At 32.7% G+C, this 14,120-nt stretch overlaps 1 protein-coding gene across 1 annotated transcript; it reads left to right on the forward strand.

The window, feature by feature from the left end:
- The first annotated feature begins 834 nt into the window (after positions 1-834).
- On the forward strand, positions 835-2,779 carry LOC119639264 (28S ribosomal protein S5, mitochondrial). The gene is made up of 2 exons (XM_038036553.1): positions 835-1,003; positions 1,564-2,779. Exons 1-2 carry the CDS (start codon positions 883-885, stop codon positions 2,703-2,705), a joined length of 1,263 nt encoding a protein of 420 aa, XP_037892481.1. The 5' UTR covers positions 835-882; the 3' UTR covers positions 2,706-2,779.
- The last annotated feature ends 11,341 nt before the right edge of the window (positions 2,780-14,120 follow it).

Below are 14,120 nucleotides of genomic sequence, written 5' to 3' on the forward strand. Positions count from 1 at the left end.
TTTAGAATCGCTTGTCCAAGTCAATTTAGAATCACTTTTGATTTAGAATTTTTATAACATTGTCAGTGTACTTTAAGTTCTGGCTGGATTGAATCATCGTGGGCAGATCATAATTGTATAGATTAAATAAAAGCGGACGTCAGACTTCACGGCTTGAAAGGTTTAATCAGTTTTTGAAAGAATCTTAAGATCGGAAAATATCATGTTAACGTTATGAAATCCTTTGGTAAATTCGATGGGAAAATACCGGCTTAAGATCGGAATATCATTTCAAATCGTTTGCATATCTATTAGCTAAGAACATCTCAGTCAGTCTTAAACAGTTGTAAACTGTTGCAAACAGTTGATAAAAATAGCGAAATTCCGGATCGAAACTATATAAAATGTAATTAAACAGTCTTAAACAGTCTTAGTAACCAAGGGCATCCTGCAATTTCAATATTGGACGTCGAACTGTTAGAAACCCTACAAGGCCCATCCCAGATAAAAAATATAAGAAATCAAGGGATGTTAGAAGGATATATTAGTTGTAAACTTTAAATGATTATTCCTTTCCAGATGTAAATAAAAAATCGATTGTTCCCGGTGTAAGTGAAATTTACCCCAAATCAACAAAAAACACCCCAATTAGGTGCTTATTGCATACTCAAAAAGTTGGTACTGTGTCATTCGTGCAAGTTGAATTCGAACGAACGTAGATTCCATTTTCAATTTATTTAATAAAAAAATAGTGGTCATAAAAATCGTTTATTTCCAGATTTAAGCACCCTGACACACTGCGCACGGCAACATATATCAAAAATAGTGGTTTTGTTTTATCGATAACGAGATTTTCTCATCCCTGACATGTATATATTATTTACATAAAAATAAAACTAAATTATGTCTGGGTTAATTTTAAATTTTACTAAACTCGTTGGAAGGACTTCTATGCAAATAAAAACTAGTTGCACTCTGATACCATGTTTAAATATTCAACGCAATACCAGTTTTTTTAATAAATGTAAGTTATTTCAGCTTTTGCTTGCATGTGTTAAAAAAAGTGCAGTTCGATTGGTAAGTTTCATAATATTCATAATAGTGCATATTGAGGAGATTTATCGTAAGCGTTTATAAATACATGTGCTCCGACACAGAGATTCTATCATTATTGCCCCTTTTGGAATAATTAAGTTAAAACTAGCACAATCGCATAAAAAAAGCTTGGTCGAAAATATTTTTTATGTGTACCTTTTAACGACTCTGGAATGTGCGTGCGGATGAAAGTTGCAAATAGCATTCGTCGAGATTACAGGTTAGTTCGAAAGACGTATAATATTTATGTCATCATCTTTACTGCCCAGGCTGAATTACTAACAATTTAATCAGATTGTCGTAGAAGGAATTACGTGTTGTATAGTCTTTATTTACTTAAATGCATTTATGATTTTTACTTGAGTCATGTAATGCATTCCATTCAGTAGTGATTTTACGCAAAAGGGTGTTGTAGAAATGTTGTAAAATTTTACTTTTCACATTAAACGTTCATGTTAGTGAAAATAATTTTTTTCTTACTTTTTTCAGTGCCTGCCTCAGACTTATGGAGGGGTGTGACGGCAGTTAGTAATGCAGGAAAAAAACGTGGTAGAGGCAAAGGATCTGGCAAGAAGATAGCAAAAGACTTAAACAGAGGCCAAGTAATTGGCTATGGAAAAAAAAATATGTTGTGGCCCGGCCTTAACGCGCCTATAATTCGCGGAAAAGAATTATTGCAACAAAAAGCTTTGCCTGAGGATTCCACTTCTATTGAAAGGGAAAAAAATATCCTAAAACTGCGAGACTCCATTGGAGGTTTCAGGGTTATGAAAATTAATCCAATTGATCGTGGCTGGTCAGGAACTAAAATGGCTGGCAGAAGTATAGGAACACCAGATCCAGTAGGCGAGGAAACTTTTGAAGGATTTGATACACGCGTTTTGGAAAACAAAATAGTGTTTATAATGAAAGGAAATATGGGAAGGAGGCGAAGGTTTTCCGTTATGAGTGTCACTGGTAACGGATGCGGTTTAGCGGGATTTACTACATCAAAAGCTCCTGACATGCGCTCAGCACTACGAAAGTCAAAAAATCGTGCCAGTCAGAAATTGATATCCTTCGAGTTATGTGAAAATCGTACAGTGTTTCATGACTTTTTTTGCGCTTTTGGTAAAACTAAGATTTTTGTCTCCAAAAAGCCGGAAGGGTTTGGTTTAGTTTGTCATCGAGCGATTCGAACCATTTGCAAGGTGGTTGGCATTAAGGACCTGCATGCAAAAATAGAAGGATCCACCAACTTGCAACACATAGTTAAAGCATTCTTTATTGGTTTGTTGAAACAAAAAACTCACCACCAGTTAGCTGAGGAAAAACAAATGCACGTAGTTGAATTTAACACGCTTCAAAATCATTTTCCGCGTGTCGTCGCCAGTCCTACAGTTTGTAGGAAACAAAATGACATTGGAAAGGACGAAGTAATAGATTTCACACAATATGTTCTCGGCGATAAAATTGTTCTTAAGAAGAAAAAATTTCCTCCTTTTTACGCGAATACAACTGGCTATAAATTATATTTGAAAAAGCAAGAGCACTTTAGGAATCAGGATAAAGTTCGGATCGATATGCTGGTTCATGCAGGCCAATTAACTAGTTTTTTGACAAACAAACAAAATGAAAATATCAAAACATAAAATCTTTTGTTTGATATAAGCTTGCGTGTAAATTCAATTATCCATTAATAAACAAATAATTACAAAAATTTATATATAATTACAATGTAAATTTTCTTCATACCAAATTTTCATAAGCATTTTCACCATTGCGTCAAAGCTCTCCTATTTTATCTTTATTGGAAATAATTTTTGCTTGATAAATAAAAAAGTTTTATTTTATACCATTTAGAAATGCACAAAATTACTATAGACAATGAGAATTCTTGGAATCAATGTATAAATTGGGGTAGCCAGTTAGGTCTAGTTCTCTCTCTCTCTCTCTCTAGCTTTTAATTAATTTTTAAAAAAAATTTACTTTTAATTTAAAAAAGAAATCTCTACATTCATTGACTGAACAATATTATCCATTATCCTTAATCAGGTAAAACCTCAAGCAGAGAGTTCTACAAATCCATCTGCAACAAGAACAATTCATGCTTTGTCTGCATGTTCGCTAACTGATCTGAGAAAAATTCCCGACTTGCTGGATTTCATGACGTATTCTAATATTTGCTGCAATTGCTTTTATGCAAATATTTGCAACGATAATTCATTATAACGATGACGATCGAATCAGCTTCCATTGTAATTATCGACTTCAACACGAATTTTCACAGCCTAGAATTCCGGCCAAGTATATTGAGAAGTTTTTGACAATATTTTCAACTATTTACGACGTAAAAAAGTGGACTTCATCAGAAAATATCCATCATACAATCTCGCGGTCCTTTCCTGAACGAGATGCAGCGATGCGCCCCCAACGTCATAAATGACTCAAAACAACGCAGGCAATAAATACTTATTTGTACTTAAATAAATGTTTATAAATTAGCTGTCGTCAAAATAGTTTCTCGTTAGTTTACAAAAAACTAAAAACTAGATGTTTTATAATTCCAATTCATGTAATATGCTTAAAATCTATGTTTCTTATTATTACATAAATTTTATAAATTGCATTGAATAATTAGCACGTTTTTGAATATTCGATTCTAAATAATAATAAACAATAAGCAGCCACAAAAAGTAGGATTTGAAAAGCTAGCATTCATAATACAATGTTGATGTAGAGCTAATTTCATTTTTTTCTGAAAAAACGAGGTAGAGCTTCATTCAAAGATATTTGCGTATATACTTTATATGTAGAGATATTTTTAAACTACAATAGCTGTTATTTTCGCAGGGTTTTCAAAAGCCAATTTGTTAAACTGATTGCTACACAACACGATCTTACTTAAGAACTGACAAAAATCGACTTCTATCTTTCAATGTTACTTAACTACTCTCCTCAAAAAAACAAAATCAATTTCTTACATCGATTCCTTTGCTTAACGTCAAGCCGCTATTCTTGCAAAAATGTGATACCACTGGTGATATTACTGGTCAAAGCATACGGCGAGAACCCCTACCTTAAATTTGTAGGCGGACGTTATATAGTTTACGATTGCGCCGCTGCCACGTCCATAATGTCCATAAATTTTAGAGAAGGCATGTGCATTTTTCTTTAAATTTATTGTTAGTAGCTGATAACGATCAAAGGTTAGAATGGTAGTGAAGTAATTATTTGCAAAAAATGTGTATAAAAATATTGTTTTAATTAAAAAATGATGAGTACTGTGTTTCTTTCTAAAAGTGAAATCCAATCCTTATCTGAGAAACTGGTAAAGGAAACTTGTAAAGGAAAAAACCAGCTAACGGAAAATCAAAGCCATTTTACAAGTGCACAAAGAACTTGGTAAAAAATTGAAATCGAGTGTCTTCGTCTTAATGGATACGGCTGAAAATTGGTGCAAAAATGACATGCAGAAATCTGGAAATTTCTCTTTCTCTTCATCTAAAAAAACTTTTCAGCCCAATAATCATTGTATGAGATAAAATACAGAAGAAATGTTGAAATTGTGGTTTAATTAATTTATGATGGGCACTTATATTCGAAGTGCTATGAAATAGCATTTCCCATCCACACCATTCAATATCCATCAAAACATAAATAAAACATTGCAAAATGCATTTTACCGGAATTTCTAGAATTTAGGAAAATGCCCTACAAACAATTGTTTCAAGAGGTTCAACATTTTTACATGAATTTAGCCAATTATTTTTTAGAAAAATATGTGACGATTTATTGAAAACTCCCTTGTTAGACGAGGAAAGTTAAGGATCATTGAAATTGTCCGATAGAAAGTCATCTGCTCAATCTGCGAGCTGGTTATATGCATTCCTAGAATAAGTTCAATGTTAAAGATGGTGGACAAAGAAAATTCGAAAGTAAGCCGTTTCGTGCGATACATATGTTTGGCATATTGATTTCTAACAGATTTTTAAGCTGACGTTTCGGAATTTCCCGCATTCACAAATGAAAAAGACTTAAAAACAAAAATTTTCATTCAAGATATGTTACGTTTAAATATTGTAAAGAGAAACTATCCGGAAATTTATCGTAGCAGATGGTCCAAAGTCAACGAAGTGCGGAGAACATTTCGGTCTGCTTGTCGGCGTTAAATGAACACGATGTGATGACAAATTTGGAAGCGCCTTGCTTGACTTCAGTTAATATCAATATTTCCGCTTTAAAACGCAATTAACCGCAGAGTCGTTCTATGCTCCGTTATGATATTTAAAGACGTTACGCAGACTTTACGTACTTTGCCTCTGATCGACAGTTCAATAAACCACCACATCGAAGTGAAAGAACATTCCCCTCATTGCAAACATAAATTAACTTAACTTCTGAGATTCTTAAAATAAAGAGAATTAATTACGTGTCGCAATTAAACATATTCCATCCAAGACGACTTAGTACATTCTTTGCTTTTTGCACCAAAATCTAATAACAAATAGCGCCCTTACAAAGATTACACTTATGCCTACGGTGATGACACATCTACACATTCTACAGTGGCCTCCACACAATTGAAAAAAATAAAGCGCACTTTACAATTGTATCTGACGAATTGGAAATTCGAGAAAGCCAATTAATTTGTCTGAGGTATTTTCAAACCGTAAAAGGGTTAGCGGCAACTGAAACCGTGACGAGGTAATATAAAATAACAAGTTACCAGAAAATGTCCTTGTTTCAGCGTTTTTATCACAAATTCACCTCCAGGAAAGCGTTTCGATCTTTTCCACCGTATTATCCAATTTTACGATTACTCTATCGTTATGCGTTAATGCTTTAGGTTTTAGCTTTGAGTATTTGTTTCCCATTGTAGCATTTAAGCAATAAATTATAAGCAACCTATTCTAATCTAAAGCATTCCTAATGCTTTTTAGCGTTTAGCCAATTCGCCAACATTATTGTTACGGAAATCCCAAATACAGCTTATTCCAACTAATTGATTTTCCCAAAAAATAAATTGCCTTGAGAGGGAAAACCCAAGTGGACATTGGCGGCGCGTCATGCAGCCGGCCGGAAAACGATTAGCGGAAAAGCAGGTTAAAGGATAAAAAATGAAGCCATGAATTTAAGTAATTTTTTATTTTCTATTTTTATTTATTCTACCCATTTATACATGAAATTCTACTAAAGAAAATTGTAATCGAATTCAGTGCATTTAAAGAGAAAATCTTATACTAATTGTTTTAAAAACTAGAGGAGGAAGATAAAAAGTAAAATAATAATAAAAAAGTAAGTTAAAAACAATAATTAATGTATAAATAAATAAAAAGAGAGAAAAAAAAATGTATATAAATAGACTAAAGATAAAAAAGATTATAAGCGCTAAAGTGGATACACATTCGCAGCGAACAACAACGACCTTATGTACGAACGTCACTACATCAGCAGTAACAAGCAGTATTTGCAAACAATTCTTGGAAATTTGAAGAATCCAAAACAGTTGTTTTTGATAGTATTATATAATTTCGTTATAGAATTAGCGTTGTAAATGTGATGGAACCCGTGAAATAGTTTTTAATTAGGTCCCAATTGTTAAAGCTTATTTAGATGGAATTGACAGGTGAATACTAAGGTTCCAATTCTGTCTTTAAGCGGGCTACATAAGGGTCATAATTAAAACCTCTGCGCTTTCATAAGGGCATCAATATTTCTATACTTACATTCTTAAATTAGTAAGGAGCGCATGAATCCCAATTAAGATTACGCAACACAAATAATAACAACTGTTTCTTGATTGCCTTAATTGAATCAATGTGGAGTTAGTGAACAGTCGTTTTGTTCCATAAAGATCGCCAAATGTCCTTAGATCATCGTGTAATTATTTAAATCTAGTAAACAATTCGCTCTATAGCCACATTGGAACGAAAACTAATGTCAAAGTTGACAACTGGACCAGAAAATGAGGAGACACCCTCTGAATTCAAATTATAAACGTTGTAAAAACTGGGGAAAGGAGTAAGAAAGTTTTTTGAATTTATTCAAGTTTAAAGGCGATGTTTAGGTTACACCGTAGCAGTGAAAACAGAAACAATTTATTACCATTTACATTTATATAAATTTTGTACTTATTTAAATAGCTAAAGGAGATCGCAAGGATAAGCCACATATACCAAGGAATAAACGGTTACTCCTATGTATGCAATGACCCATTATTTTCCTCTTCACGCCTGTGCAGATGAATTGCTTTCTTTACATGACCATTAGTTTTGCTGTCTGCAATGATCGGAAATGCCACAATGTTTAGTTCTTGAAGCTGCGAAGTCGAGGAAGGACCCAACAAGTAAGATGAATTTCAATTTGTTTTATTATGTTCAAAAATATTAGAATATAATTGTATATAAGGGAACGCACCAACTCCAAATAAATTTTTACAAGTATTTAGAAATAAGCGAGCTTTATTTTAATTACTCCTTTAACCATTTAGGACAACACAACATTTTTTATCCTTTATTGTAACAACTACTGATATGAAAAGACAAAATGGGAGATTGATAAATAAGATGTCTTTGTTTGAATACGAAAATACAGTTTCTGGGTCCGAAAGAGAAAATGGAAAATAAACAATTCAAGAAAGGTACGGAAAAGTGCTCTTTCTTAAAGAAGAAAAGCAGAAATTGATGCACACAGCAGATGCTGAAAGAATTATAGAATTACAAAGAAGTTTTAATATCCTGCCGTAACTGGATTTCGCAAGCAACAATAATTGTTTACTATATCAACATTGCTACAATTTCCTTACGTGTTCAAGTTTCACAATGTAGGCTGCCGCCATCTTGCAAAGAACGCGTTTTGTCTGCCATGCACTAAATTCATCAATAATACCTATGTGTACGTACAAAGTTAAAAAAAATGAGAGACGAAGGAAGCGATTGAAACTCTGGTAATTCGTCAAAGAGAATCAGATTCTGGCCACACTAAAATTTTGTTAGGGTCGAGCAAAGATATTGATTCAAAACCACATAGGCAGACACTGAAATTTATCGCCATCGGTACAAACCAGATAGTCTTTCTCGAACCCTTTAACCGCATTTTTTATTTTACCAATGCTACCTTGCTTGAGAGATCTGTTAAGCAAATTGCCTTTTGTAAGATGAGAAGCGTTCATCAAATATTCCTTTACTAACTGCGACTCATACCCGGCTATGAGAACCTTTGGCGATTGGTTGTCATTGTGTCCATTTCTCTTGTCTTACAGAATGATGCTTACCAATAAAAAGTGGACAAAGTAAAGACGTCCATCGTAATTGCGCTTAGTTGATAGAAATATATTAGCTAAAACTTCTGTTAGATTATTCGAAAAATTTCAGCAAATTTATAATGTTTCAATACGGTTTAATAATAAAAAAAGTGGAATACATCATCATACAGCGTCGTTTAAGGCCTTTTAGATGGTACTAAAAAAAGTGGAGTTTGGAGAGACTCATGGTTACGATATCCACTTACGTTGATCATAAACTATATGTGATCATTTGACGTTTTTTTTCATGTTGGTTCAGCGTATCATCAAATTGCTGTGTTAAGGAATGAGCGGGTAACCCTACTTTATTGGGTTGAAAGAGAAGAATTAAAGTTGGCAGCATTTTCCAAAAACAGAGCGGATTAATAATGTTCCGTTGCTGTGAAACAATAACTTAGTGGGAAGTAAATTGTTTTTTCGTCGCAGTATTTTAACCGCTGTACATGTATTACCTTGTTTATTACATTATATTTATGAACTTTTCAATCAAAGAACGAATAATAAAATCTATATCAAAAGATATCGAACATGAAATAACTAAAATATATTCGTGTTTTGTAAGTAATAAAAAAATTGAAACTCATAATGTAAGTACATATACATACATACACAAAGTGGCAAAGCTTGCTCGTCAATAGCGTTCATTTACATCAATTGCACACGCATGTAAACTCTATTAAAATAGAGTGTGTACGTAAGATCCACTTACAAGTTACAAATTTAATACGTGTTTGGCAAGACGATAAGGAATCTTACGGTAAGTTTGCCGAAATTGAATCCGAATGTAAAACGTACTTTAAAATCTGTGAAATTTATGAAAATTGCATTCTGAGTTTTTGCATATTGAGTATTCCATCGTTGTATAGTATATATCATAAGCAAAGCCAAAGTTTGAATTTTGAGATTTTGGGTCAGCTTTGCAGCTATCTTCTGATTAGAGTGATCATAATTCCCTACCGCTCGAATTAATTTTTGAGTCGAAGCAATTTATTCTCTTGGAGTTTGAAGTCTGCACAACAAAGAATGATTAATGTACTTTCAGTATAAATCCCGTATTGTTGGATTTTTACGAATAAAGACATATAAAAGACATATAAAGGACGCTTTTTTGCAAATAAGACCGTAAATCAATTTGCTTTTGAAGCATGTAAAAGTACTCCGATATGATACTCAAATATTTGAAGGATGGTATGAATAGTGAACGGTGTTTCCTGACATATTTAAAGCAGTTCACATAAATGAGGTAGATTTAACATCTGCACAGAAAATGTATCATTTCCTCGATAAAACAAAAGATACCAGGCAATTGTTAAAAGTCATCTTCTCAGTGATGACTAAATAGAACACTTAACGTTTTGTTGATACATCTCTGTGAAAATGCACATACAACCTTAATTTAATCTCGCATCGATGGCTTTTTTATAAAGACCTGTTGATTTATTGAGAACGAATATGCGTTTATTCTCGAAAGGCCGACAATACATGCAAAATTCTTGATAATTGTATACGCTTATTTTCTAAAGGCCGACAATACATGTAAAGAAATTTATTCAAATACTTTTTTGGAATTGTTATGGAATTCTTGCCTCTTTTGTGTCTCACCCTATGGTTTCAAATTCATTTTTGTACTTGGCTTAGATCATTTTTGAATTTAAATTGAATTGCACAAAAATTTTAATTTGAAGATTCTGTTTATGTGGCTTCTCTGTCGCATCAAATAATGTATATGGTACATACATATTTATTTTAATTTTGTGAACCATATTAAACTCTTTTGGTTTTAGAAAGGCCAAATATGCGCTTCAATGGAACAATGGCACGAAGCAAAGCAGTATTTTCTGAATGCGACAGCAGCCAATCCAAATCAAATCATACGGATGCCTTGCGAGCTTTAGGAGAAACTCATAATATGCTGGGCGAACCCCGCCTAGTTGAGAAATTATTAAAAGATGCGGCCAAATTTGATCCAAATTGTCCTAGAATATGGTGAACTACTCTTCTGTTTTTTTATCTGGAACATCGTCCACTTTACATTGTAATAAAATCAAAAATTTTGATAGGTTTTCATTGGGTAAAGTTTTGGAAACTTTGGGAGAATACACGGCTTCTGCGAATTGCATGGCTACAGCTCTACAGTTGGAACCGACCTGTCCTACACTTCCATTTACTTCGATAGCTCTAACTTTTGATTAATTACAAAAAAAAGAAAATTTTTCTGGCCGGTTTTTGTTATCTTTCATATGTTTAAGACCATTCTTAATTAAGTTATTACATGTATGAGTATATAAACGGTAGTTGTTAAATAAAATGTGAATAGTGTTAAATCTATAGCAATAGTGTTCTTGAAACTTTAATTATTACTTTAAATATGATGGTGGTGCAATTTTTGTTATTTGGAGTCTTAGAATAAACTTGACAAATGTATATATATATATATAAACATGCCTTTCAACATAATTCAGTTTCCATTCATCAAAGATTGAAAATTAATATGAACTTTCTTGCGTTTCTTGCAAAGTTTTCGTTACTTTGATAATTTCTGGAATTTTTGCGAAAGGCTGACGTGGATATCTTTTCATAAAAATTGTCTTAGCAACTTTTCATGTTTTATTTGCTTTTCCTTTGTTCATACAACATGAAGAATATCCCAAAAGATGTAGATTTATCTCAAAAAGTTGTTACATATATTTTTGTGAATTGTATTTTTATAAAGATCTTCACCTATGTTGTTTGTTATTCCTCCATTCTTTTTAACCATTCCACTTGTGGAATCTGGGCGGTTTCTATAAACTAATGCTTTTATATATTTAACTTTTATATACATTTATTTAATACAAAATGAATACAATTTTTCTAATCTTTTACTTGAACTTTATACTTCTTTAATTGGATATTTTCTGAAGATAATTGAATAATTAATATTTTTTTATATAAAAATAATAATAGGTAAAACATTTATACATCAAAAATTTAAAAAAATTATTGCAATTAAAAAAAAAATCTTAGAGAAACTGTGGAAAACAGATTACCGTCCTTCTAAATGTCGTATATGCATAAAAAAAATAAATAGACTAGTAATTACCTACACTTCATTTCAAATCATTACGTTGAATTAATTCTCCTAAGAAAGCAAAGAAGAGTACACCTAGCTTCCCGGCATATAAAAAAAAATCATCAATTTCCATTTCTAAATACTAAACATTACACATTACCCGTTTTTCCTGTAAGCACCTTTAGTTTGAGAAAGATGTTCAAACATGAAAAAAGGGGTATTTGAAAAATTATTCCAATCTATCCAAATTTTTCATATTCATTTATTTAATATGTAAGATCAACCAATATTAATAAAAATAAATTTTCTTAAAATTACTTATTCAGACAAGGGAAGAATCATAAAAATGCTTGATCCAATGCCATCTCCAGATTAGTAATTAGCAGTTTAAACTAAAAATACATGGACTGGGATGATTTGCTTGATACCTTCGGAAAATAAATTGTTGTAGCTCATCTTCAGTTGCATTTACAACACGCTGAAATTGCGTTAGTTACGGTGCAGTGCATGTTGGAACCTGGTGACTGTTGAAGATGAAAACCAAAAGTGATTGAATGCGTAACTCTACAAAAGTAGAAGCACTAGGAGCATTTATTACAAGTTCTAGATGTAAAGGCAGATCGCAAAAGCTAATTAATTTATCAGAGGAATTGAAAACAGGATCTCAACACAATGTTAAGCGTAAGCACACAAGAAAGATAAAATTCTGTTAGCCAATAATATTTAGAATGTTTGGCTACCTTCCTGGTGGATGAAGCGCGTTTGGAAGGCTTTCTAAAAGAAAGTCCACCTATCGAAAATAATTTTGTTAACAGACGTTCAGATGTTCAAGAGGCCAAACGTTGTCTTTCATCATCCATAATTCGCTAATAAACATTATATGAAGGCCAACAGGACGAATTTTTATTGTAACAGACCGAATAATTAAACATCCATTTTCTCGCTTGGCATACATATCGTTGATAAAATAAACAATAACAAGAGTGATTCAATGCTGACGGTATCATATGCAACTGCTGGTTTTTCCTTTACCAGTTTTATAAAAAAAAATATCACGTGTGGAGAACGGAGAGCGCAAAGAGTTGCTTTTCATAAATTCCAACACTTTGAATGAACAAAAGAACGTGAAATTAATCACATATTCATAGTTTAAATAGTTTTGAATAGTTTTCTGTCAAAGTTTGAAAATCCAAGTAAAATCGAATCCAAATTTCATGCTAACAAAATCGACTCCAAAATTCTCAAACTGACAAAATCGTACCCAAAATTTTCAAACTAATAAAATCGAACGCAAAATTCTCATACTAACAAAATCGAATAGAATTTTTGGAACGTAAAGAACTTTTTGCAAAGATAATTTGGAAGAACTAAAGACCATAGCTAACGATTTACGATAAGCTAAGTGAGACTGTGATAAACGCCTAGCATGCCTTCGTGAGTAAAGGGTCATAAAGTGTCGTCCAGACAACAGATATTTGACGATATGTATCAGGAGATGTTGCATTTGTGTACGTAAATCAGCAGTGGTGGTAAATCTTGTTATTTAAAAAGTTCTACAAAAAAAAAAAAACGGATAGAAATATCGATACTAGGAAATTTTTCAAATTCATTAATTTACCATTATCTTCCTTACAAAGTACCGACCTTGGCCAATTAAGATCAACCATTCAATCTCGGTAAGCCAAATTGAGATGGTATTGCGATGGATGCATGTTAATGGAGAAGTCTTTAATAGTTGTATCTAAATCGAGGCGTATGTCACTGTGAGGTAAATCAAAACTTACACACATAGATTGTATATGGCCGCCAAGAGGGGATCGGTGGGACCGAAAAGAACCTGTGCACCATGCTCTAATTGACGGCAAACTTGTTTCGCTGTACGAAACGTATCATCGTAATATCGTAGACTAGTTGAGTATCAGGCAAAATAAATTTATCCTTATTAACGCAACAAACGGCATTCATTCATTGTTACTTCCAAGTTGTCGTTGATAATCTTTTTTGCTCGAATAATATTAAATTGCGATTCCTCTTCAAGGTGCCGGTGCAACGTTTTGGAAATTTTTTGAAACACAAACGTAACTTATTTTAATGTTAGTGTGCTTGCTAACGCCATCACAAAGATTTGACAAACCGGAGGAAATAGTAAGCTTATTATTAATTAGTTAATTTTATAAAATGATTATATGATGAATAAAAAAAATTTGTTAACGTATGTTTGGTAGATGCAAATAGCCTTTAGAATCTGGAAGAGCAACTTCTTGATGGACGGGTCTGTTTATGCGGAGACTCTATTTTAGCACTCCAATCCCTTATAACCGTAAAGGAAAGAACTTATTAGCTTCTTAAAGCAGCTAGCGGGGTTTTTATTAAACTGAAGGAATGGTCAAACTCAGTTCCTTAATAATGGTTCGAAACAAATAGATAAAACCATAATTTAAAAAATGAAATCTCTCTTGATTGAACAAATCTGAATATTTCGAAGGATCGAAGAATAGAATTTTCATGTTTGGATTTCATGACTGGTTTTTAGATTTGCTACTGCACGCCAAATTACAATCGGCGAAGACAGACAGTTTGTACCATGCCTATTTTGAAAATTCGATAAAGTGCTTAGTTCAAAGAAAGTGCCATACAAGCGCAAAACGAACATGTGGAATGGCACTTCGAAAAATGTTTTTGTCTGCCACGCTGTTATGAAGTATGTAG

The sequence above is a fragment of the Glossina fuscipes genome, unplaced genomic scaffold (genome assembly GCF_014805625.2).
Source record: "Glossina fuscipes isolate IAEA_lab_2018 unplaced genomic scaffold, Yale_Gfus_2 112, whole genome shotgun sequence".
NCBI classification, from domain to species: Eukaryota; Metazoa; Arthropoda; class Insecta; order Diptera; family Glossinidae; genus Glossina; species Glossina fuscipes.

Excerpts from the sequence above, each read along its gene's own strand:
- LOC119639264 (XM_038036553.1), top strand. The coding sequence starts at position 883 with ATGTCTGGGTTAATTTTAAATTTTACTAAACTCGTTGGAAGGACTTCT. Across the intron at positions 1,004-1,563 it reads TACCAGTTTTTTTAATAAAT|TGCCTGCCTCAGACTTATGG; the intron begins GTAAGTTATTTC and ends TACTTTTTTCAG.